At 44.7% G+C, this 25,678-nt stretch overlaps 1 protein-coding gene and 1 long non-coding RNA gene across 2 annotated transcripts in view; one reads left to right on the top strand and one right to left on the bottom strand.

Annotated features, from left to right (window-relative positions):
• Positions 1 to 25,678, top strand: part of LOC127038205 (uncharacterized) — a 246,081-nt gene that overhangs the window by 105,707 nt on the left and 114,696 nt on the right. The window lies entirely within an intron of this gene.
• Positions 11,793 to 25,678, bottom strand: part of OTUD7B (OTU deubiquitinase 7B) — a 73,352-nt gene continuing 59,466 nt past the window's right edge. Inside the window, exons 7-12 of the mRNA XM_050930684.1 lie at positions 25,251 to 25,363; positions 23,623 to 23,750; positions 22,786 to 22,935; positions 21,723 to 21,837; positions 19,338 to 19,422; positions 11,793 to 17,600 (exon numbers count right to left, since the gene is read on the bottom strand). Coding sequence (XP_050786641.1) covers positions 16,275 to 17,600; positions 19,338 to 19,422; positions 21,723 to 21,837; positions 22,786 to 22,935; positions 23,623 to 23,750; positions 25,251 to 25,363 — 1,917 coding nt within the window. The 3' untranslated portion in view covers positions 11,793 to 16,274. The remainder of the gene's footprint in view (positions 17,601 to 19,337; positions 19,423 to 21,722; positions 21,838 to 22,785; positions 22,936 to 23,622; positions 23,751 to 25,250; positions 25,364 to 25,678) is intronic.

Raw genomic sequence — 25,678 nt, 5'->3', positions numbered from 1 at the left:
TCCAGAGGAGATGGGCAAACAAGAGGGTTCAGAGTACACAGGACCCTGGAATTTTATTTTGTCGTGGTTCTGCTCAGGGGAAAGAAATGGGAGCTGGAGGGGGGGCGGGGGCTAAGAGAGATGCTACCTGCACTCTGGAAGTTAAAGACCTAGGGGAATTTAATACCACAGTGCCTAGAGGCTCCAACTGAGACTCGTGCTAGGAGCTGTACAGACAACATGATCGACAGTTCCTGCAATGAAGAACTTACAGTTTAAACAGACAAGGGAAAAGGGGAAACTGAGGCACAGAGCTAGGAAGTAACTTGCCCACGGTCACCAGAGCCGGGACTAGAACTGCCATCTCCTGAACTAGGTCTCTTAAACTAAGAGCTGCCATCATCTCAAAGCAGCAGAAGCTTCCTTTCCCATTAAGTGAAGCCAGCTCAGGCGTTCTGCAGGCAGTTATAGCAGCAATGAAAGCTAAAGCCTGGTTTACACTTAAAAACTTAGCTCAATGTCATAAAAATTCACACCCCTCTGGGCCACGGCTCGGCCCACATAATGCCCACTGTAAATCCAGCTAGGCTGAAGGAAGAATGCTTCCGGCAACCCAGCTACTGGCACCTGGGGGTGGGGAGTATCTAAAGGAACAAAAAACCCATCCGTCGGCGTAGGATGTGTCTACACTATGGTGGGGGGGGGGCATAGGGAAATAGACACACACTAGTGTAGACAAGGCCTACGCCACTGCGTGCATAGCCATAAGGAGATTACTTCAAGCGAGAGGGGAGTGGAACACGGGCCCTGATCCCGCTCCGCCTCCGCTTCAGAAAAGGCTTCCTTTTCTGAACCAAAAAGGTGCGTGTCAGCCCAGGAAGCCGCCTCGGGGAGAGACGAGCCCAGGGAAATCCCAAGCCTGGCTTCAATGAAAGGGGTCATTATGCAAGACACCATCTGTTGGAACTTGCAGGAAGCTGCGGTACAGCCAGTTCTCCGGCACGACTCCCATCCAGCGCTCACAGCAAAGCCAGCTGCCAATAGCCAGGGTGGAAAAAAGCTGACTGCAGGCGAAGTCGTCTCAGCTGATGGGGAACGGCTCCTGGGGGGGCGTGTTGGTGGGGGAGGATTCTGTCCCCTCCAACTGCCAGAAGGCGTTAGGGAATCACAGCCGCCTCTTGCTCCTAATGAAGATGGAATAAAAGGAGGAAACTGTTCAGCTGGAAACGGAGAGGGTTAGAAAGGTTCTGTGGCGCGCCCCGTGGAGCTGAATGTTAAAAGCAGGGCCTATTATGGACAGCGGATAAAAGGAGCTGGGGCTTTCAAAAGGAGAAAGATTTGGACTGCTGTTTTCGACGCAACCCACTGTGCGATGAAAAGAACTCGAAAGGGATTAACCACGTGAAGACTAAAATACTGAGCAACATCCTCGTCCCACAGCCTGGGAACATAAGCCCAGAGTCCCAAGTCCCATTTCCGTCCCCGAGTCAGGAATAGAATGCAAGAGCCACCTCGCTCTAACCATTAGCCCACACACTCCCCTCCCCGATTCAATAGAACCCCAGCTACCTGATAGCCTGCTCTAACCACTACACAGCACTCTCCTCCTCCAGACAGAAAGAGAACCCAGGAGTCCTGACGGCCTGTCTGTTGGTCTAACTACTAGCTCGCACTCCCAGGAAAGCATTCCCAGTTTGCCAAAAAAAGCGGGGGGTGGAGGGGCTTCAGGCACATGCAAATTGCAGCCCTCAGACACGGCCACTTGAGCACTGAGGGAATGGGAGGAATGCAGCAGGCGTTTCTTTGCACCTCCTGCTTGCTGGAGGGACAGTCTGGACTGCACTGTACCAGCATCTGATAGCAGATCAGGCATCGGTCACCACCAAACGAGCCTTTTAGACCGTCATCGGATTGCAATCGCAGATCACAACCGTGACGGCCCGGCGCTGAAATGCAGCAGGCCTGGGGAGTCCAGGTGAAACTACAATGGCTAGCAGAGGGGCTGACCTCTTGGGCTGCAGCTCTCTCAGGAGGATGAAGGCAAATAGGTTGCTCTGGCCATACTCTCCTTCACCAGCTGCCTGCAGGCACATGGAGCAGGGGCTAAATTCTGGTTTAGTCGAGGACTTTGCTGCCGGGGTCTCTGATTGCTAAGTTCGGAGCTCCTGGTCCTTCTCTCTCCCAGTCCTGCAAAAGGGACCATAGGCTGCTGGTACCTATCAACCTGCAGCGGCAGGAAGGATGTTTGGTTCTATGTCCATGATGGAGGAAATCTCCTCTTTTCCACTCCAGGAACATCAGGGGCTCTTTCCTTTGCAAAACACCTTTAACAGATGTATTTTCCCTGCACAAAGTCTTTGGGAAATCCCATTGACTTGATAGGATTAATGCCACTGAATTGTTTTAACCTTGCAGGTGGCATCATCGACACACATTCTGCTGCAGGATGCTGGCAGAACACAAGGGGCATCGGGTCCTAAACGGAATTGAAGTACTGACAGAGAGGAAGGATGATAAGACACTGGTCTAGCTCTCAAATAATCTGGGTTCAGTGTGGGCTCTGCCACATGTTCCTCCCATGACCTTGGTCACATCACATCAAGCCTCAATGCTTCAGTTGTCCATCTATAATATGGGTATAACCCCTCCTTTCTCTGCCCCCTCCATCTTGTCTGATTAAATTAGGAACTCATCCGTGCCGGGAATGCCTTGCACTGGGGGGGGGTTGTCTTCCCTGCAGAGCTGGGGTTACTCCTAACCTCACTCCTGTCCACACACCAAACCCTCTCACCCAACTTTGATTGTGCTTTCAACCCTGGCCAACTGGCACAGGTGAGTCCCCCAATATCTTCCCAGGCCCTTCCCCGCCAATGGGCCCAGGAAAGCAGAAATTCTCCCACAATTCACTGGGAGAGACTCAGCTAAGAGCCAAGGGTTGTGTCCCAGAAGCCCTAGCGACACACACAGGGAAAACGCAGTGCTAGTGAGGACGGGGTAACTCAGCCAGGACAGTGCAGCGAGGCTGCTTACACACAGGCTAGCTCAGCTGTGCAGATGTTCCGTGTCCGTCTGGACAACAGCCAGCACCATGGGGAGGGCCAGGTGCTGCCGGAATAACGTTAGAACTAATGTTTTAAATTACCTTCGTTTATTCTTTTCCCTTCCCCTTTTAAGTCAATCAATCATGTGCAGGTTTTTAAAAAGTTAAGATTCTTTCACTTGACCCTCTCCCCCACACAGCTATTAGTCCTGACTGTGAAATCTGCCTTATTAACTTGGTTTGGGTGCTGCCTATGGGATTCCCTGTTCAAAATGCAAGCTGTACTTCTGAACTGCCACGTAATAGTCTAATGTGTTTGGACACCAGCCTCTGCCGGCTCTGGCCAATCCGTGCAGCTTTTCACCACTACGTGTTTTCAACAAGAATCTGAACAAAGGCAAAAAGTTGAAGACCACCCCCTCTGGGATTGGCCAGTGAACGTACTGTGAAAGTTCACCCAAAGGCTAGGGTGACCAGATGTCCTGATTTTATAGGGATAGTCTCAATATTTGGGGCTTTTTCTTATATAGGCGCCTATTACCCCCACCCGCCGTCCCGATTTTTCACACTTTCTATCTGTAAAAGCAGCAAAGAATCCTGTGGCACCTTATAGACTAACAGACGTTTTGGAGCATGAGCTTTCGTGGATGAATACCCACTTCCTCAGATGCATGTAATGGAAATATCCAGGGGCAGGTATATATATGTGTGCTAGCAAGCAAGCTAGAGATAACGAGGTCAGTTCAATCAGGGAGGATGAGGCCCTGTTCTAGCAGTTGAGGTGTGAAAACCAAGAGAGGAGAAACTGGTTTTGTAATTGGCAAGCCATTCACAGTCTTTGTTCAATCCTGAGCTGATGGTGTCAAATTTGCAGATGAACTGAAGCTCAGCAGTTTCTCTTTGAAGTCTGGTCCTGAAGTTTTTTTGCTGCAGGATGGCCACCTTAAGGTCTGCTATAGTGTGGCCAGGGAGGTTGAAGTGCTTTCCTACAGGTTTTTGTATATTGCCATTCCTACTGTCTGATTTGTGTCCATTTATCCTTTTCTATCTGGTCACCCAACCGAAGACCCTGCTAAACTTTATCATTCAAACTTCGTGATCGGTAAAAATTCCACAGGTAAGAGTCAAGCAAGTGTGAACTCAGCCCTGAATTGGAACTCAAGTTTGATGGACCGGCTGTCTTGGCTAACAGATACCATAAGGGATGCAGAGTTAAGAGATTTTCCCCTGTAAAAATCAGAAGTGCTTGTGGGGGGGGGGGGGGGGAGAAAGCAGGGGGAATCGCTGCAGATGTTTGTTCTTTCCCACAGGGAGGCGCATTTAGGATCATTAACTCAACAAAATGTTTTTTCCTGTAATCAAAGATGGGTAACTGAGTTTAGAGCTGAAACAGGCACAAAGGCTTTGCAGAAATTGGCAGAGTTGGGCCACAGGTTGGTAACACAAATGTCTTTATTCACCCATCACTAGCATGTCTGCAGCACAGGACTGATGCCGATGGAAGCAGACACAGTTTTTGTCCCAGGGTAACTATGTGGGTTAGGTGATTAATTTTACCAATACAGTTCTAACAGTACAACTTTAAGCGCAGATGCAGTATAATTGCCTTATAGCCAGATAAGTTATTTCCTTTCCCATATGGAAATAAGCTACACTGGTATAAACCCCTTTATCCTGATCTAACAGCATTCAAATGAAGGTGGCCACACTGCTTTAACTGTGCTATAGTTCCCTGGGAAGCTGTGTGCGTTTAGACAAGACCTTACTGCTGGTATATTGCGAACAGGGACGTAGCTAGTGATCTTGTTCTCTATGAGCCAAACAGCTGGAGCAGAAAACCTCGTGCTTGCAACAGCAAGCCGCACTTTGCTTTTAGACAGTCAATAAATGCCAAGCCCCATTGTACAAGACAAGGTACAATTCTTACTGAAGCCCTCCCCTGCCCCCCAGCAAGGCAGCTGTAGGTTTAGGTGGGATGGTTTAGTGCACAGACTAGCGGTCTGAGAGCCAGCTCCCTTGAGTCCCAGATGCTGCTCTGGCCACTAGCCCATACCACCTCCCCTTTGAGATTTGCAGAGGGCCATTTTGTAAGTGCACTGACACGTCTGATGCTAAGTTACTGCAACTTTTCAGCTGGCCAAGCCAGGCCCACAGCCACGGTGATCCACCAGAACGTACAACCCTCACTGCGTGTATCACAGCGTGGGGAAGCCAGTTCATAGCATTCAAAGCGCAGGCGTCAATCTAAATGGGAGTCGCCCAACGGCAGCCAAGTCAGACAGAGAAGGGAAATTTTATCTGGTTGTCCCTGGCTTTGGTAGAGGAGCCGTGGCAAGACGGCATTAAGACCGAATGCAAGCGAGCACAATGAAGGAGAAGCTCCTGGTGGGTGGAAGGTTTAAGATAGTTGCTCCCTTATCCTAGCTTGCTAGGTTTTTCCACCAGCGCTGACTGCACATCTTTCTTTGATTAGGCTTGTGCTCCCAAATGCTTGGTGTGCGCTTTGACTCTCTTTCAAGCATTCAAGCAGCAGGAGATCATTAAAGCCAGGGCAGGGGACTGAAGCAAAGACCCATTAAAAAAAAGAAAAGAAAATTGACAGTCCAATGACTTACGCCAACTGTGAACTCTCCAGTCAATTCCAGCCACTCCATTTTCTGTTCAGGGAGAACTTGGCTGCTGTCTGAACTTAGCTAAGAATCTGGCACCTCGTGAAAGAGGAATTTCCTCCAGGGTTAGAAAACACACACATTCTTTTCAATTGTACACGAGCTGGAGAACCCCAGCCCTCGCTCCCGCAATGGTTCAGTGCCACGAGTGCAACATTGAGACCGTGGCGCTTATTCTGCACTTCAGGCTGGAGTCTGGTGGACGTTCCAATGCCACCACGAATTGGGCTGTAATATTTTAGTCTCTGCCAAGTTACTGGGCTCAGTGGCAGGGTAACAGAGCACGGGTTAGTGGCAGGAGGTTAGATGAGCCAGTGGCCAGTTTTGGCCTTAAATTCTATAACTCTCTGACCAAGTCAGAGAGCGCACAGAGGTACAGGGTGCCCAAGGACATGTACCATAAAGGCCCATTTCTGCTCCTATTAAAGTCAGTGGTAAGACTCCCATTGGCTTCAACAGGAGCATGGAATTGCCATACCGCTGTAGTTCTCAACCGAGCGGTGGGGAGGAGACACAACCCTGGGGGTACGCAGAGGTCTGCCAGGGGGCATGCAACTCCTCTAGATAATTGCCTGGTTTTACCACAGGCTACACAAAAAGGACCAGCAAAGTCAGTACAAACTGAAATTTCACACAGACTTGTTTATGCTGCTCTATAGGCCATACCCTGAAATGCAAGTACGGTATTTATATGCCAGTCGATTTATTTCATCATGCTATGGTAAAAATGAGAACATCAGCACTTTTGCAGTACTAGTGCGCTGTGACGCTTGTATCTTTTCAGGTCGGATTTTGTAAGCAAGTCATTTTTAAGTGAGGTGAAACTTGGGGTATGCAAGACAGATCAGACTCCTGAAAGGGGGACAGGAGTCTGGAAAGGCTGAGAGCCACTGACACACTGCAGCAGTTTATTATGGTAGCACCTAGAGACTCCAACTGAGATCAGGGCCCCATTGTGCCAGGCGCTGCCTAGACCCACAGATTCTGCCCCCAAAGAACTTAACTAGACAAGCTGGCTAAAGGGTGGGTTATAGATAAAGAATGGAAGGAGACAAAGGCAGAGAAGGAGGATGACTCATCCAAGGTCACTAAGCCAGAGAGGGGTAGAGCCAGGAATAGAACCCGTGTCCTGCTTCTCAAATCCAGTGCCCTAACCACTAGACCACACTGCCTCATCTAGTCCAGTGTCTGAGTGGCCAACATCAGCTGCTTCAGAGGAACCTGTAAAACACCTACAGAAGGCAATTATAGGATAACCTACCCCCAAGGAAAGCTTCCTCCTAGTCCCCAAAAGTTAGCCATTGACATATGCTCTGACACATAAGGGTTTATTATTCCTTCCAAATATACCTCTAGTAGTATATTTACCCTTGTCAATCTGGATATTTTTGTTAGCCATATAAATGTCCAGTCCTGTTTAAATCCAGCGAAGCTCTTGGCTTCACTGATATCTTGTGGCAAGGAGTTCCACAGTTTCAATGAATTGTGCACTGAGTAGAAAACCAGAATATTACAGTTTGGACTATTGTATCTTAAATTCAGATGCTGATGTTCAAAAGGATTTCACAATAAATGCTAAATGCAAATCAGCACAGTGCAAAGTGTAATGGAAAAACAAGACAGTATTTATACATGAGCATACAGCAGATGCTGAATCTCTTTTACAGGGTCTGAATTTCTACAGCTATAATGGTATTATTGGGTGGAGGTGTTTTTTTAGGCTTACTCGGTTCACAGCTATGGAAAGAAATCGTGCTGCGTCCATAAAATTAATATCATCCAGTCCTCAGAAAAAGGGATCAATTCAGAAGATTATTTTTGCACCAGAGGGTTGGGGATAGGAACTGAAGTGATGTAAAAAAATGGTTTGTGCTGGAAAAAAAATGGGGTGACAGTTTGCAATCCTCTCAGCTGTGCTCAAATTCTGCATACGGCCACTAGAAGCTGTTGAAATGTTGGCTTTCAGTATGTTCCTATTGGGGGGAGAATTCACATACACAAGACGCGTAAGTATGTTTCAACCTCTCCACTTTCAGGCTTGGAAATCTATGGTCATGCAGAGTTGCTATAGCAGCCGTGCTATCCTTTATCTCACAGCCCAGAGAGAGTCGGTAGCATGGTTTGAGGAGGGTGCACGTTAGTGCTTGACAACTGTTTCAGTTTGACACATGGCACAGGCTGGGACTTTTGCCCATCAAGTCAAGCTAGATGGAGGGTAACAATGGGAAGCAAGGATGACTAGCAATAGTCCAGATCCTCTATTTGGTGGACTTCCCGCTTTTGGAGGCTAAGTAGAATCCAGAGAAAGAAGAGGCCACAGAGCTGAGGATGTTTGGTTATGGTCAGATTTCACTGGAACATCTCTATTATGCTGTCATTAATATTCATTATAAGCAGCGCAGGGGAGGGTGGCTAGAAACACATGCATGGAACAGTCAAGGAGATGTTGGGCTGGGTGGAAAAAAAAAAACTTTGTGGGCATCTAGGAGTTTAGTTAGAAACATAACAGCAAGGAGTCCTTGGCCATCACATTGTGCTCTGGTTGGGTCAGGTAACCAGGACACTCTCTGGCCAACTGTGTGACCACCACATGAGCGCATGAGGGCTGAGAAAGAAGCAGCCAACCAGAAGGACAGAGCAGTTAACATGAAGCTCTGACACCACACAGCAAGAGGATGCAGCTTTGATACATGGCAAGTCTCGGTTATGACAAATGAGTGAACGGGTGGGGAAGCGAATCCATGGCAGAGTGTCTCAGAGCCTGGGTCAACTGAAAAGCAGTGTAGACATTCCTGCTTGGGCTGAAATCCACGGTCTGAGACCCTCTCTCCTCCCCAACCTTGCTGCTTCTCAGAGCCCTGGTTCCAGCAGGAGTGTGACATCTACACTGCTATTTTTAGCAACGCAAGCGCAAGGCAACTGATTCAGGCTCTGAAACTTGCTGCCGAAGGGTTTGATTTGTTTTTTTGCAGCGCAGATGTACGCTGGGATGCTTAGGACCTTTGCTCTTGTGTCTGCAACCGGTTGAGGCCAATCCCTCTCCAGTCTTAAAGATCGGTGAGAAAGGGACCAGTGAGAATACAAATAAATAAATCTAGGGATAAACGTCACGGGATAATCCCAAAGTGCTAATCCAGGATGAGTGGTTAAGAGAATGATGGAAAGTGGTGGCTCATTTGATACACCTACTGGAAAGCCAATATACTTTATTCATTTACTAAACTGCTAATTCATATAATGTAAAACCACTACCAGGTATGGAGGCAAAACAGGAAGTTAGGAAACACTGGCAAACAGCGAGAGATGCGCTGCTAAGCAAATGCATCTAAGCACGCTCCATGCAGGTAACATCAGCATCCGAAAAGGTGGGAGGATTTGGGCAGGAAATCTTGGCATTCCACAAAAGACCTTCCATTATTCATGCTCTGTATTTCTAATTTAAACACAGCTAACAGCGGGCACAATTCCAACTTGGTAGCCAATTCCAGCCCAATTGTCGACAATCCTCTAAAAAGAATAATAAAAAATTAAAGTAGGATAAAGTGTGGATTTTCCAAACAGTCCTCTGAAAGCATTTGCAAAAGAAACTCATGGTAAACCTGAGGCCATTTACCCCGGTTACTTATTACAGGCCTGACTCAAAGCCCATTAAATTGAGAAGAAATCAATTGATTTCAGCGGGCTTTGGAACACAGGAGAGAGCCAAAGGAATTAATTTTGCACCCAAGTCAAAGCACTTAAGCATTGTTTAAAGTTAAGATGCACTTAAGTGCCTTAAAAAAAAAACAAGACTCGGAGCCTTAAATCTTTATCTCATCACCAAAGCCATCCCCAGACCTTCGACACTGTATTTTTTTTTAAATTGACCCCTATCCCAGATTTATATGGTTTACTTTTGTGCATTCCTCTCAGTTTGGATGGGGAAGTCAGTTTCACCTTGTTCTTATGTGTTGGCACCAGAGCTGCTGTGATTAAGCTTCTAACACGTCCGGGGACAGTTTACGTTAAAAAAAACCCTTTTCATTCAAACAACTGCACAGAACCATTTATGTATTGGCAATTGGAAGCTTTTCCTCGCCTTGTTTTTAGCAGAATAACCAAAATTTGTTACCCAAATAAAGGGAAACTGGACGTTTAGCACAACCCCATACAGTAGCACTGTCAGCTAGTACGAAGTGGGATGCTACATTACATACTTAAAAAGAGCCAACAACTAAAGTAAAGAAAATGGATACAAAAGCAGCGTAGCACAGCCTAGTTAAGGTGGAAGTTTGAAAAGGTGCCAAGGGGGAGTGCAAGGACCAGATATACATCTAAATCCATGTCCTCTGTTCACAGAAGTTAGTGCCACGAATGGCCATTCAGGAGAAATTGCCACACAATTTGTACTCTTGCACCACACTTTAGGAAAGATGTGGACAGAGTCCAAAGCTGAGCAACAAAAATGACTAAAGGGTTAGAAAACTTGACCTCTGAAGAGAAGTTTAAAAACTGGGCATGTTTAGTCTTCAAGACAGACAACTAAGGGGAGACTTGAAAACAGTCTTCAAATACATTAAGGACTGTTATGAAGAGGACAGTGATCAATTGTTCTCCATGTCCAAGGAAGGCAGGACAAGCAGCAATAGGCTTAATCTGCAGCAAGGGAGATTCAGGTTAGATATTAGGAAAAAACTTTCTAACTCTAAGGGCAGTTAAGCTCTGGAATAGGTTTCCAAGGGAGATAGAGAAAACCCCCATCTTTGGAGATTTGTAACTAATTGGAAAAAAACAAATTGAAAAAACACAAAAAAATTGTGGGCGTCTAGGAGTTTAGTCAGAAACATAATAGCAAGGAGTCCTTGAGGGTCTAAGTTTACTTGCTCCTCCCTCACTGTAGGGGGTTGGACTTGATGACCTTGCAAGGTCCCTTCCTGGCCTTCACTTCTATCATTCTAGTATCTACTTAAGAGAATTCACTACAATTCCAGGATAAAAGATCTTGGTTGGGGTCATTGCGGATAGTTCTCTGAACCCATCTGCTCAATGTGCTGCAACAGTCAAGAAAGGGAACGTTGGGAACGATTAGGAAAGGGATAGATAACCGGACAGGAAATATAATGCCACTACATAATTCTGTGATGTACACACCTTGAATACTGTGTGTAGTTCTGGTCACCCAATTCTCTCTTTTGAGATGGGAACAGGTACAGAGAAGAGCAACAAAAATGATTATGCGTAAAGAACAGCTTCCACATGAGAGATTAAAAAGACCGACTGTTCAGCTTAGAAAAGAGATGACTAAGGTGGGACATGACAGAAGTTTATAAAATCATGAATGGTGTGGGGAAAGTGACTAGGGAAATGTTATTTACCCCTTCCCGTAACACAAGAACTATGGATCACCCAATGAGATCAATAGGCAGCAGGTTTAAAAACAAACAGAAGAAAGTACTTCTTCACACAACACAGAGTCAACCTGTAGAATTCGTTGCAGGGGATGTTGTGAAGCCCAAAAGTGTAACTTGGTTCCAAAAAGAATGAGATAAATTTGTTGAGGATAGGTCCATCAATGGCTATTAGCCAAGAAGGTCAGAGATTCAACTTCATTCCCTGGGTGTCCCTAAACCTCTGACTGCCAGAAGCTGGGAGTGGACGACAGAATGGATCACTTGATAAATTGCCCTTTTCTGTTCACTCCCTCCGACACTGGCCACTGTCAGAAGACAATATAGTGAGCTAGACAGACCATGGCCTTCCTTATGCAAGAGGCTGACAGCCCTCCACACTGTCAGTTCGTTGGGTCAGGAGGACCATCTTTTTGTTCTGTTCGTAGAGCACCAAGCATGACTAGTATCAGAGGGGTAGCCGTGTTAGTCTGGATCTGTAAAAAGCATCTGACGAAGTGGGTATTCACCCACGAAAGCTCATGCTCCAATACGTCTGTTAGTCTACAAGGTGCCACAGGACTCTTTGAAGCATAACTCGGGCTCTCCTGCAAAACCAATAAATAATCACATACCCAGGCTGTTTGGTTTGTGTAGTTGCAAAGTTGCATCCCTGAGATCTGGTTTTAGCAATCCAAGAAAGAAGCAGACAAAACAGCCACAGCTGCTCCTCCGCGGTTGTTAGTTGAACTTTTCTTTTTATTGGTCAGTGAAATCTATGGTAGCATAAATGAAAATATACCGTGTAATAAGACCGATTACAAAGCGCCATCTAGTGTTCATTACAGCAGTGCATTTAAACTAGAGTAAAAAGTTGCCAACCCAATATTTAAATAAAAAACGTTTGTCAATAAGCAATTGAAGAATTAATTCAGGTCACGTCTCATGACTGGTGAAAATCAGACCATGTGCTAAACCTTTCTCCAGAGATTCTCCAGGCCTGCTAATCAGATCCATGGCTCTAAAAGTTGCTCTTTAAAATCAAATGATGCAGCAGGACTTGTACAATTAAAGTCTAGTAGGTGAAAAACTATAATGATGTATCCTATGGTGCTTTCCCTGCTACTGAGCTGGAGTGTAAAACAAAGGTGTAAGACAGTTAAAATGCTCTTTAATGGTTCATTAAATATTTTAACCTATAAAAAAAAGCCTCTAGTGTCTCTCTCAGGAGCCAGGACAGTGCAGAATAAGAGGCTGCACAGGAATATCCAGGTCTCAACAGCAACGTTTCTTCCAACTGCACCACTAAGTGCACTTATTTTGAGACCAAATCAAATGGCATCCTCCCCTTTTTCCATTTCTTATGCAAGTTTTCCAGGAGCCTGTTCTGCCTCTGGAGCATGTGCATCATTCCCACTAGTAACTGTGGGAATCCTGCCGGGCCAGCACAGAAAGGGAAAAGCCCCCTCCCATTTGGTTCTCGGAAGAGTGGAGCGTTTGGTGCTCATTGTAAAACAAAGGTGCTTTGGAGTCCACACTGCTCTTCCTCCCGCCCTCCCAACCCACTCCCGACCCCTTTAAAAAAATAAAGTACCATCAAATACTCAGCCCCACCACAGGAAGTTTAATGCTCCGTGAGCAATTGATTAAGTACGTTTATGCAAAGGAAAACTGATGGTTAATACTGTCTTTCAATAAATATAAAATGTATATTTAATCATCCCTTTTTCAAAAAAAATATTTTCACTATAAGGAAACATAAATGACCTGAAAAAATCCTAGCAGCTCTAAAGAAATTAAATCGATACCTCTCTAGTCAATTCATTATGACACAGCTAAGGCGGGAAAGCTTTGGAATCAGTTATGCTCAGGGTAACAGTTGAAACTCTGCAGTTTATAGAAAAAATACCTCTTCAAATTTTTTTTTATTGGAAAAAACAACTTTGTTTGAAGTTCAAATTTTTCTTTTTTGCTTTAAAAAAAAGCTATGAACTAGACCTAAATCGCAATAAAAAAATGTCAGACAAGCAAATGCCAGAAACTGACTGCGAGGGTAAGATCCTACAGAAACCTGTCTAATAACGGATGACAGCAGCCTGTGGTCAGGGCCCCATCCTGCAGTCTCAGCTCCCAGAGTAGTTAAGGGGAGTTCTTCCTGTGCAAAAACCGCAGAGCTGGGTTAAAAGGGAGAACAAATATTTGAGGAAATTTGCCCTTCACCTGCTAAACATCCACCATCTCTTTGCCAAACTACTGAGCAATCAGATCCTGGCATATGAGAGTCTGACCTTGTGTTTCTCTTTCACGCTTTCAGTCTCCTATCCACTATGTACAGGTTTACATTCACACCACAGTACAGCAAGCTGGGTTCAAACAGTCTTCAGAGAGGGATGACAATACAGTCAAACTTCATTAATAAGAATATACTGTCAGTGAACGTTGCCACTGGAGAATTAAAGCACCCAGCTAAGCTGTTTTTAAAAAGAATAAAGAGCAGTGAATCTTTGTAGCAAAAGCTCAAGAGATTTCCAATGAATTTCTTTTAGACGAGTGAATTGATTCAGTGTTTGTAGCTTGCCTCTTCCTAGCTAGTCTGTTATTTTTAACTAGTATTGCATGTGTGGAAGTCAGCCTACAAGATAAGTGAAGCTGCCCTAAAACCGGTTGGTTAATTTCAATTTAGTCTGTATGGATAAGATTTTCTGACACACCTAGTGCTTTTGGGTCTCAAGTCTTGGGGGCCCAACTTTAGACACCTTAGAGGGCTCTGACTTTGAGAAAGTGCTTCTGAGAACAAGGTCTTAAGTGGGTGCCCAAAAATCACTAGGCACTTTTGAAAACCCTTGGCTTACATCCTTCTCCTGAAGCATGCTGCAGATTCGTTTCCCTGACAGCAGGGAGAACAGCCACTGTTCTTTCATCAGTTTGGTCTGGTGGAACAACGCTGATAGCATACTGGAATCAGCCCAGAACGGGAGACGAATCCCTGCTTAGAAAAGGACACAAGACGGAAGGCTGATGTTTTATCAGCGTAGGAAATGTGGAGCTGATGTTTTGGTTCCTGGGAAAGAAAAAAGCAGCCAGGGAACACGATGAACATATAACACTCAAACTAAACACCTGGGGCATTATTCTATTACACTCAGGCTCAGATACACCACTCTAGTAGTGTCAAGTGGTATCCATCCATTACAGTTACCCTACAGCTGTGTACAGGGGCTTCTGATTGTCTAAACACAAAGCAGCACCAGTTTAATTAAAAGGTGCGATTTAAAATCAATTTAGTGAAACCAGTGGAAGAGGCCAAGTGGACACTCCTATCAATAGTCACCTGGCTTCTGGCTTCAATCAGTTAGAAAGAAGTTTAAGCTAAACAGAAAAGGCATTCCAGCCAAAATATCCACAGGGGGTTGGCACCATTTTAAATAAAACCTTATCTACACAAGAAAGTTACACTGGTTTAACAAACCAATTTAGTTACGCTAGTGCAAACTCCTGGGTGGACACTTATTTTGGTTTAAGAGCAGCTTCTTTTGGTTTAGCTTAAGCGGATTCCTCATTGGAAGAAAGTCCATCCATTTTAAAAGCACACCTTGAGTTAAACTGGTCCAACTTCTCCCTATAGACAAGGCATCAATCAGTGCTTTAAAACACAATTTGTGTGTTCAGACACAGCCTGCGTGTAGATGAGACTAAGGCTCAAAGGTCATTTTCCAGTAGAAGTATACTTTCACCTTCTTTGCCGATCCTTCCCTCCCCTCCAAGTTAAGGACGATGGACCGACGTCAAATGGAAAATAATTGCATAGTTCCGCCTTCTTAACCCAAAAAGGAGATGTTGTAAAGCTTTTAAAATTTATCACTATGATTCATATTTTATTTCAAATGTTCGACCCTGCTCTGTACAAGACTGGAATGAGGACAGCTCCAGTTTGGTTTCTACAGTTACAAATGTCTGTGCAAAGACTGCAATGCTAAAGTTATGACCACCTAATGCTGCAGGGGACTCAGGGAAGGTGGGGAGGAAAAGTAGTGGACTATGTAATAAAAGCGTGTTTAAAATTCTGTCATAGCTCTGCTTTACTTGTCACAGCTCCTTTCGCCCTGGTATCAAAAAATATCTTTATTCCCCATTGTCAAAAGTGAGCTATGGTTCAATAAAATAGAGCCAAATTAATGCTATTCAGCAGAACAGAGGTAGTATAGAAACAGCTTGCGCAAATAGAAACACCAAGTTAGAGAGAAAGAAAGTGTGAGTGCGTGTGTGTGTTAAAATAGCAGCAAACTGGTATAGATTTAGCTTCCAGTGCTGCAGGGCGCTTGACACGTCCTCTCTACTTCGACTTCTCCACACTGATGGTTATTGCTGGGTGGAGACACTGACTTCATTTTCACATTGATTCTTACTAAGTAGGTTTGACTGTATCAGTAACAGAACAGCTTTGCACAGTACTTCTGTAAGAAAACGCAAACACTCGGTATTGCTGCCCTCCCACCCCCACAAAAAGTTGAAAAATAAAATTTAAAAAATATAGACAACCCATCTAAAGGTTAGAGTCCTGAACCTGCTGCTAAGAGGCACGCTCAGAAGACATCTGATGGAGATGGGTCTTGAGGAGACGGCCCCCCTCAGAGCCACTAACCCGAAACAGTCCATTTCCAACTTTCAATTCTTTTCAGTACCAGCAAAGAATAAAAACAATGTTAAAATCTCTTATTAAAAAGGTCCATGATATTTCAACTAAAATTGCTGGGCTGTTTTGCTAACTCCTCTGAAAAGCTATTTTAAATTAGTTTAAGTTGGAATCCAACTAAAAGGACACAGTCATGGTATTCTCCACCTGCCTTCACTTAAAGCTTTGGTCTTGTTGATTTGATCATTTGATAAGAACCTGGTGTCTTAACCCTTGCTTCACCATGTGCTCTGACCCAACCATGCCTCCTACAGGGGTTTGCTAATCTTAGTCACCCTTTGCCAGAAGAAACCTGTTTGATAGCATCGCCCTCTCTCTTTCAGAGTCTCCTGGAAGGAAAAGGTTGTTCCCCCCACCCTCCTCGTTTTAAATGGATCACCACTATAACACTGTAGTGGAATCACATTTGCCACCCAGCCAGCCAGCCATCCCCACCCTCCTATGAAGAGGGAGAGAGGGGCATGGAAAAAAAGATTATTGCATTCCCCATACTTCATGGGTCCAAATGTCAGTGAGAGCCAGACTCTTCAGAACCTGTGTATTAGTGCTTCTCGTTCCCTTTCTTTGCGTTTCAGTTCCTCTTTGTAACAGCAGGAGCAAAAATTCCCAGTTTCCGGATGCCCGTAAAAACTGCAGTTCGGCTGCTTGCATTTGGTCTGCTGAACGTTATAAAGTATTCGGCTTTTGCTTTTGTCACCGTTTGCTCCCTTCTGCAAGCTGTCCTGCTCTAAGGGTTCCCTGGAGCCATTGCTGTGGGGGGGTGCACAGGTAGGGCCATCGCACTCGACGGGGTAATTTGGGGGTACATCCATCTCTGTTGGGGAGAACCTTCCCAGGTGGGAAGGGCTGGTTTGGTTTGTGTGAGGCCGCCCCTGAGTGCAATATCTGGGTAAGGTAGCATAGGGAGGAAGGCTGCTGCAGGACCCACCGGCTACCTGCCTCCGGGTATCTTGATAGCTGGGGGGATGTGCGCCTTCTACACAGTTGACCACAGCGGGCCGGGGAATGGTGAAGACCCCTGAGTAGCTGGAAGGAAAAGCTGTCATTTTAGTGCCTATGGCATGCTCCGAGGTCTGGATGCTGTAACTAGGAGGCAACTGGGGGTAGGATGGATTCAGTAGCACATCCTCGCTTTTGTGAAGATTAGCCTCCGGCTCCAGCTTCTTGGCAGCGGAGCCATTCGCAAAGGCCTTCTTCTCCACCTCCTTTTGCTTCTGCTCGGCCAAGAAGCGCTCCTCGGCATCGGAAAGGTACCTCTCGATCATCTCTTCCTGGTACTGGTGCCGGCTGCTGGTCTTGAGGTGGCCAGCGAAGATAAACTTCCGCTCGCCCTGCATGGCGGCTCGCAGGATGCTCAGGCTAAGCTTTACATCATTGCTGTATTTATAGGGATCAGACTGCTTCTCTGTGGTCACTTGACCTGGGCAGGTTTTCTCAGCAGAGACCAACAAATCCCCTTGGGAAGTTTCTTCTTTGCTGCCTTTCCTTGACTTTAAGGATCCTTTCTTCTTCTTCTCCAAGGTTTCCCCCTGCCCGTTGCTCATGCCTCCTTTGACGGTTTTACTGTGCATCAAGCCACCCATGTTCTTTTTTAGCTTACTTCCCAAAGTCTTGCCAAAGCTGCCCAGCTTATTAGCAACCGAGTCAGCCCGTTTCTTCTCTTTCTCCTTGTCTTTGTCCTTTTCTCGGTCTTTCTTTGGCTTCTCTTTCTCCCTGTCCTTGCTGCTCTTACTGCCACCGTTGCTGGTGGTACTACTGCAGACAGATTCCTTGTCCGACTCCCCAGATTCCGCTGCTGAGCGGGCATCATCTCCGGCAGAAGCAGTAGGGGATTCTGGCTGGGCTAGTGGGGCCTAAGGACAAAGAAAGCAACCATTAGAGAAAGACAACTAGTTCAGCAGTTATGGTCTTCAGGCCAAATTCTGAGTGGATGCAGCACACAGGTGCTCACGAGAAAGGCCTAAAACACACACCAGGGGGAGCCTTCTCCACACCAAAGCTGGCTCTCCCAAAAGCCACAGACAGGAGCTGCAGAGGAGCATGCTGAGCCTCAAGGCTGCATGTACATCATTGTCTGGTCCATAGCACGCCCCTGCTCAGTTAAAATACAGCCCTGACATATCTACAAATTAGGCTCCGCAGATGCATCAACTTAGTGCAAGATTTAAATGGAGGAAAGCAAGACTTTAACTAGAGATGTCAGTGCGCTCTACCGGGGTGACCAATCTCCTTCTGACAAGCTACAAAGGGGATGCAAGGAAGGTCACCACAAAGGACCAGTGCAGGAATGTATGTAGCCCACCTAATAAAACAACCCAGGAGTATAGTGAGTGTGTCTGTATGGGATACAGGAGCAGCCGTTTGAATGCTGGGATTCTGGAAGTAGTAACCACAATCAAGAATCACCACGTGCGTCTGACAAAGTGGGTATTCACCCACGAAAGCTCATGCTCTAATACTTCTGTTAGTCTATAAGGTGCCACAGGAGACTGTCGCTTTTTACAGATCCAGATTAACACGGTAACCCCTCTGATATTTGACACAATCAAGACGACACCGCAATAAAATGGTAGATATTGCTGAAGCTCACACCTGCGGCCCATTTCACTAGGGGGCACTATACCCTCCTAGTTCACTAATGCCATCTACTTGCAATGACCCGGGGCCATCATGGCAGCTGAGGATTTAGACTCAAGTATTGTGGGCAATCTATGAGGGAGAAGGGGTGGGACAGAAGGAAAACCATTACTTTTAAATGCAATCATTTCAGCTTTTTCCATACAGACCCACACCTTGGCAACATCTTGTTCTTTGAAATCCAAACTGAAATTTAACAATTCACATGGAATTTGGAGGAGTCATTCCAGGTCCTGAATTACCAACCCCAGAACTTCCTTTTAAAAAAATATCTGTGAATCTGGAAGAATTTAAGCCATGTTTTCACTGTTAATGCAGCTGCTGTGACTTGGCGAGAGGACAGCATGGGGATTTCTGAAGTATGCTGAAGTATTCGGAACACTACATATGATCCCTTAAGGTTTAAGGCCCTGAAGTTATAGCTGAATCACCTTAATATCTTGATTCACTTTCTGGCAGCTGGAAAGCAAGTGTCCAGATCCAGCAGTGTACAGAACATAGAATATCAGGGTTGGGAGGGATCTCAGGAGATCACCTAGTCCAACCCCCTGCTCAATGCAGGATCAATCCCCAGACAGATTTTTGCCCCAAATCCCTAAATGGCCCCCTCAAGGATTGAACTCACAACCCTGGGTTTAGCAGGCCAGTGCTCAAACCATTGAGTTTTCCCTGCCCCCAGGTGGTGTAGTGCAGTAGGTTGAATTATCGGCTCTGTGTATTTTGAGCTTTAATATTTAATGTAAACTATTACTAAAGCATGCACAGAATCCAAGAGGTCCATCTGCACGGCATTTCTCTGCTCCTTCTGACCAAAACGAGGACAGCCAGACCTTCTAATAGCAGCTTAAAGAAATGTACAAGAATGAAAGCAAAGGTTTTTCCCCCCGTCTAGTCCTCTGTGGGAAGGAAGCATAACTGTGTTCAAAGGAGTAAAATATTTCCTGTTTCTTTACCTGCATTTCACAGGGCAAGGTGATCCATTTAACATTCATGTAACTGTGCAGCAAATGTAGTTTTGCTTCCAACGATAATGTCACACTGGGAAAAAAAAAAAAGATACGAAACAAAGTTACAATCCAGGATCATTTTAGTAACTGCGGTTGGATTTTCCATATGTGGAGATTTAATTACATTTTAATTGCCTTTTTCTTCTATTAAAACTTGCTTGCTAATTTTTATAATGTAATAACTGGATCAAAAGATATTTTGGAGCAGGGGTTCTCAAACTGGCGGTCGGGAACCCTCAGGGGGTCATGATGTTATTACCTGGGGGGTCGCGAGCGGTTATCCTCTACCCCCAACCCCACTTTGCCTCGAGCATTTATAATGGTGTTTAATATATAAAAAGTGTTTTTAATTTATAAGTGGGGGGGTCGGTCGCACTCAGAGGTATGCCATGTGAAAGGGGTCACCAGCATAAAAGCTTGAGAACTAATATTTTGGAGTGATACATGTACTTTTTTTAATATGAATTTCCTCCTTATAGGACTAGCATTTATGTAAAATGTTAACTGGACAAATCAGCTTAATTTAAGCCCCATACTCAGGGTCTGTGTAAAAGGAATTTCTGAAAAACACTTCTGTTCACACTAGATTTGTAAAAGTTATTTCACTGAAGTTTTTAAATTCAGATTCTTCTGCAGTTCCGGAAACTTGGCCAAAACTAGTGCATGAGAACAAGAAAAGAAAAAAAACTGATCACACGCTAAAAATTTTAGTTTTATCAACAAAAAAAGGCAACAATTTTCTCGTCTCTTTAAAAATAAATGTATCTTTGGAATTCATTTACATTTTTCTAGTTTTACATAACGTGAAGCAAACAAATGCTACATATTCTCTCCATAAAAAAAGAAACAGTTTAATATTGGCCAGAATGATCTCAGTTAACTTAAGCTGAAAAAATGAAGTGGTCACATACATTTTTTGCGTACTGATTTCTATCTTGTCGGTGTCCCTTTAAAAGTTAGCAGCAATACAGGAGAAATTTGAGCATCATCCAGCATTCTAACTCAACCTTAGTAGCACACAGACATATCATGGCTCTGTTCCTGCCTACACAGACAGGGGAGTTATGTTGTTCTTTGGCATACCAGGGGATAAATGCCTATGAAAGTAACAAACCACTTAAGAGATCCTGAGGAAGCAGGGATTAGGTTACAGCAAACATGCATGTGCAAAGTCAGAGAACAAATACATCATGCCTTCAATTATTCAGGAGCACTCTATCTTAACTGGCTGAAGTTCACGAGACTGTAAAATGTTAAGACACTTGATCAAACCTAAAGGATCTTAAAGAGCAAAAGGTTAGTTAATTTTGTCCAGTAGAGGGGCCTTTAATAATAAACCCATTTGAAGTTCTGGAACTGAATAAAATAAGGCTTTAATCCTGTGCAAGAACAGACACAAGACTGAGCTGTAGAAAGTTAACTAGTGCCATTGAGTTTTCTGTAAGCTTCCAAGGTCCTCAATGAGATTCTTAACGTAGCTGAAGTCGACATCCTTAGTTGGACTTACCGTGGTGTCTTCACCGCAGTGAGTCGACAACTGCCGCTCCCCTTTCAACTCTGCCTGCGCCTCTCATGGAGCTGGAGTACAGGAGCTGATGGGAGAGCGCTTGGGGATCGATTTATCGTGTCTAATCTAGACGCGATAAATCAATCTCCACTGGATCGATCGCTGCCCGCCGATCCGGCCGGCAGTGAAGACATACCCTTAGTATCAGACACTGTTTTGTACTGTAATTATGTAAAATTAAAATTACTGCATGTGAAATGTGGCCAAATTCAAAACCATTTCTCTGTATGCATTTGGCATGCAGAATTATTTTTCTATTAATGTTAAAAGGCCAGTCATTTGTACATGATGTGCACTTATTTCTGAAGCAGGTATCACAGAAAAAAATCTAAATACAGCTGGTTGGGAAATAAGCGTTTCCCTCCACAAAAATATGACTGTTTTCAATCAAACGCCGTTTTTCACAAAAATATCTATTTGGTCAAAAAGCAATTGGCCCTTGAAAATACATTGCTAGAAAGTTTTCTACCATCTCTAGATCTATAACTTCAGAGAGGTTACGTATTCCATATAATATCGTACCTACTGAAACCTGCTCCTACCTTAAGTACTTTGATCTTAAATAATTCTTCCCACAGAGTCCTACGGCCTTACAATAATTGATAGCATTTGAAAAAAGGGCTGCTACATCTCTGATGATTTTCACACACCAAGCACAAGTTTGAAACAAGATGCTAGTAATGAACGTTCCAGTTATTAGCTGGGGGATGCTAAGCGACAGAGCAGCTGCAGTCCAGCGGTTTAATTTCCAGCTGAGAACTCACCTTGCTAGTTTGACATTATCAGTGTCATCTCTGTCCCACTCCCATTCTTTCCCAGGATCCACAGCGAAGTGCACAGGAAGCAGTTTGTGTTCAGAGTCAGTCAGAGGGATCACCGCTGCGATGGAAAGAGGAATGACACAGCTTGTTAAGGGCCAGAAGGGACAAAGGCCTGGCCAACAAGGGGGAATTGGACAGAGGTCATGGAGAGCAGAAATGGCAAGTCACCATTTACTGTTTCTACAGGCCACCATTTTCTTTGGAAAGCGAACAGAGCGTTAGTGAAAAGCTCTGGAGGGTGAAGCCAAATGTTTATCAACACAGTAGCTACAGCACGGACAAAATAAGCTTCCTTCATATCACTCAGCCCTCCAGTGTCCAAAACCTATCCTGGGAGGGTCACCTTTTACAGTCAGAGTGATTCATAGTCTCTCTGGCTCAGCCTTTGACTGACACTACTGAGGAGGGTGTCAATTCTGAGGGTGGCTTGTGTAGCGCCAAAACATGCCTACGGTCTGGGACCTGTAGCGTCTCTTATATTGGCCACCAGGCAGCCTTATTGCACGACTTAAAGTCACCAGTCTTGTTCTATAAATAGAGATTCTGTTTTTCAGGGTTTATTAATTTAATTTGGGGAAAGTGGAGGTGTGTTTTAGGCAATTTATGAGTTCTACGTAGATGCCTAAAAATTAGTTTTTTTCCCAGAGCTCTCTTTGTATATACTGTACTGAGTAATCTGTTTGCAACATTCCCTAATGTGCTTTAACATAGCACTGTTTCAAACAGTGCCACATTAAAAATGGACTAGGGAACCTTTAATGCGCACCAGCGAGGTCTACATGGACCAATTAACATGCAATACATTAGTGCTCTTTAGAAATCATCCCCACCCCTTGGTCCACATGACTGTTCCATGAAGACAAGCCTTTTGACACAAGTAACCATTTCCAGTGTTTTTCCTGTGCCTACTGGATTAAAAAAACAAACAAAACAAACAAAAACGCAGACTTCTTTGTATTGAGGTGTTAATTGGTGAAAACCAAAAATCAGAAGCCTTATGAGGTACCTTGATCTTTTGTGGGTTCCTTCTGCTCCATGGATACTAGTGCAGAAAAATGGGCTTGATCATATGCCAATACCAAAGGAGAGCGATGACATTTGTTGGCTGGAACCTCCAGGGGCAGATAGATGCCTCCAAACGGTATAGGAGCAAATGCTGAAAATAATTTATAGTGCATTATTTTTCAGAATAGGTTATTAAGAACCATTTGTACTAAAATCTCTGACAGACTGAACTAACTTATTGCACCTCAACTTTCACCTTCACATTAGATCCATCTATCTAAATTATTTTGCCAGGGAGAAGGTAACAGACAACAAACACCACATTAGAAAGGATAAAAATAGAGGTGCACCATTGCAGAATTAAATTTATCTACGCACCCTTCTTTTCTCCTCCACAAACACCCAAAACTTATACACACGAGATCAGTAATTGATTCATCTTTTCTGACAGGAAATGAAAAAGTCTGCTAGTGGAAAATTATGTTCATGGGGAGTGGAATTTCCCTTCTGCACAGGAGTACATGGGGGCAAAGAATTTGGAAAAAAACAACACGTACATGCTGTCTCAATGCCTTCTTTGAGACCTCATATTATAAGGTGTTTGTGGTATGCCTTAGAGCTTCCATCGGAACCAAACTGGTTCACTGCGGCAGCTCTGCATAACCCAGAGCCAGCGCAATGCATCTTTTCTCCCTGTCAATTTCAAGGCACAAAAAGCCCCTGTGGAACTGAGTGAAGGGAGGAAGGAAGCATTCCACTAAATTGCACCACATACATTTGAAGTAATAAAAGCAGCTTGGCAGTGGAGCGAAGGGAACTGCAGATCTGTGGGACTTACCTTCTCCCCCAGAGTCTCGCAGCATAGTGTCTGCCACTACTACAATAGGCCTCTTCAGCACATGGGCAAGAACAAAGACATGGAATTCCTCCAGGCTCTCGTACACTGGCTCCTCAGAGCTGTCAACACTTTGGAAATAATGGAGAAATGTGATCAGCCCTTCACCTCTTTCACCTTTAAATCGCTTGCTTTACAAACAGACTCTGAACAAAGCATATATAAAGCATCCGCATAGCTCATATTAATATCAGATCAGAGATAGGTGCAAGCAGGGACTAGACCGATTTGAACTTTGGGCCAGTATGGATCCAAATCCAAACAACGAGACAATGACTCATCTCCAGTTATACTAAGACGTGGCACTTCTAAAGGGCCTTTCATCCTAAGGATCTCAGAAGGTGGCTATTATTCCTGTTTTTCAGATGGGAAATGGAGGCAGACAGCCAATCCCTAAACCAATTAGAGGGCTGTAGTGCTGCTGAACTTCCCTGCCACCTGCAGCATCAACACATCTGGTGCTGCAGTGCTCGTTCTGAAGTCCCAGTGTTCCCAGGCAGAAGAAAGCTGGAATAAGGTTACACAAACACGAGTTGTAAGCCAACAAGATCCCTCTGAACTAGAGAAAAACGCCTCCTTAAATGTTGTCCAATGCTGTGTGTGTACTGTGAAGAGAAAGCGTGCTCCACCATCAGAACGTAACAAGGATTTCATGGTAGCCTTTGCAGAGCCATTAATCCTTGGGAACAGAAATACACAGAAGATTAAATTTCTTTCCTCTTCTTTGTTAAACTTGATGTGTGGCTATTTGTACTTTCGTCTCTGCCATCTGGCTGAGAGGTCAGACAATAAATGAGAATTGTACAAACACTAGAGGGCATCAACTAATTCATCTGGGCCTTACTCATGAGTGAGGATAAATATTTTAGATTTAGGGCTCACCTACATACACAATTCATTCATGACAAGCTGGGGTGTGACTCTACCTGCACTAGCCTGCCGCAGCTTGTCTGTGCAGACCTTGCTGATGTGCATTCACACCGTAGATTCATACCCCAGCTTGCTGCGGACTAAATGTTTATTCCAGACAAGCCCTTCGCTAGTATTTGTGAAGTATCAGAGGGGTAGCTGTGTTAGTCTGGATCTGTAAAAAGTGACAAAGAGTCCTGTGGCACCTTATAGACTAACAGACGTACTGGAGCACAAGCTTTCATGGGTGAACACCCACTTCGTCAGACATGGGTAAGTTTTAGTGAGACAAAGCGCTGGTTAGAACCAGGGCACACAGAGAGGTACTGCTGGCAGTAGCACTGAAGAGGCTCCCCATCATGGACCACTGTGCTCACCCTGTACATACACACCATAAAAAGATGACCCCTTGTGCCAACGTTCACTGTTTAAGTAGGGATGCGCCTGCAGCACCTTCTGGTCCCAGTCCTGAGCCCCTCACAAGTAATTACTGCAAGTCACACACCAATGGTGTCCAGTGAGTTTTACGAGACCACTAAACTATTTTCATTTCGAACCCAGGGCATCTCAAGGGAAAAGAAAAACAAAAGCCTACTGAATTATGACTGGGCTGCCAAACCCCTGTGGCATCTGCCATCTTTACACAGCTGTCTTCTACCTACCCTCCACAGTTGCCTCCGTTTGTACCATAATGCATGCGGGGCTCGCTGGATGCAAGCTTGATTAGCTCATTCCATTCCTTTTGCCATTCCTCTTCTGTGTAAACAAGGCCAGACTAAACAAAAAACAAAAACCCCACACAGAATAAGAGTTTACCAACTTGCCGAAGCAAGTTGCTTTAATTTGCCCCAGCATCCATTTCTCTACAGAATTTTGCAAAGGCTGCCAATATATTTCATGCAAAGAGAGTGTACAGTGATATAATCTGGAGGTATACCAAGTAACCAGAACACATAATATGGTTAGAATCAGAATCTACAGTTCATGTGAAAGATAATACATTTCTGATGCACTGGAAATATGAAGAAATATTTAAAGCCAGAGAATTGGAATAAAACTTAAATATCCCAATATTACACCGAAGGCATCT

This window comes from Gopherus flavomarginatus, chromosome 20 (genome assembly GCF_025201925.1).
Source record: "Gopherus flavomarginatus isolate rGopFla2 chromosome 20, rGopFla2.mat.asm, whole genome shotgun sequence".
In the NCBI taxonomy this organism is placed as follows: Eukaryota; Metazoa; Chordata; order Testudines; family Testudinidae; genus Gopherus; species Gopherus flavomarginatus.
This window is presented reverse-complemented; position numbering and strand designations above follow the sequence as displayed.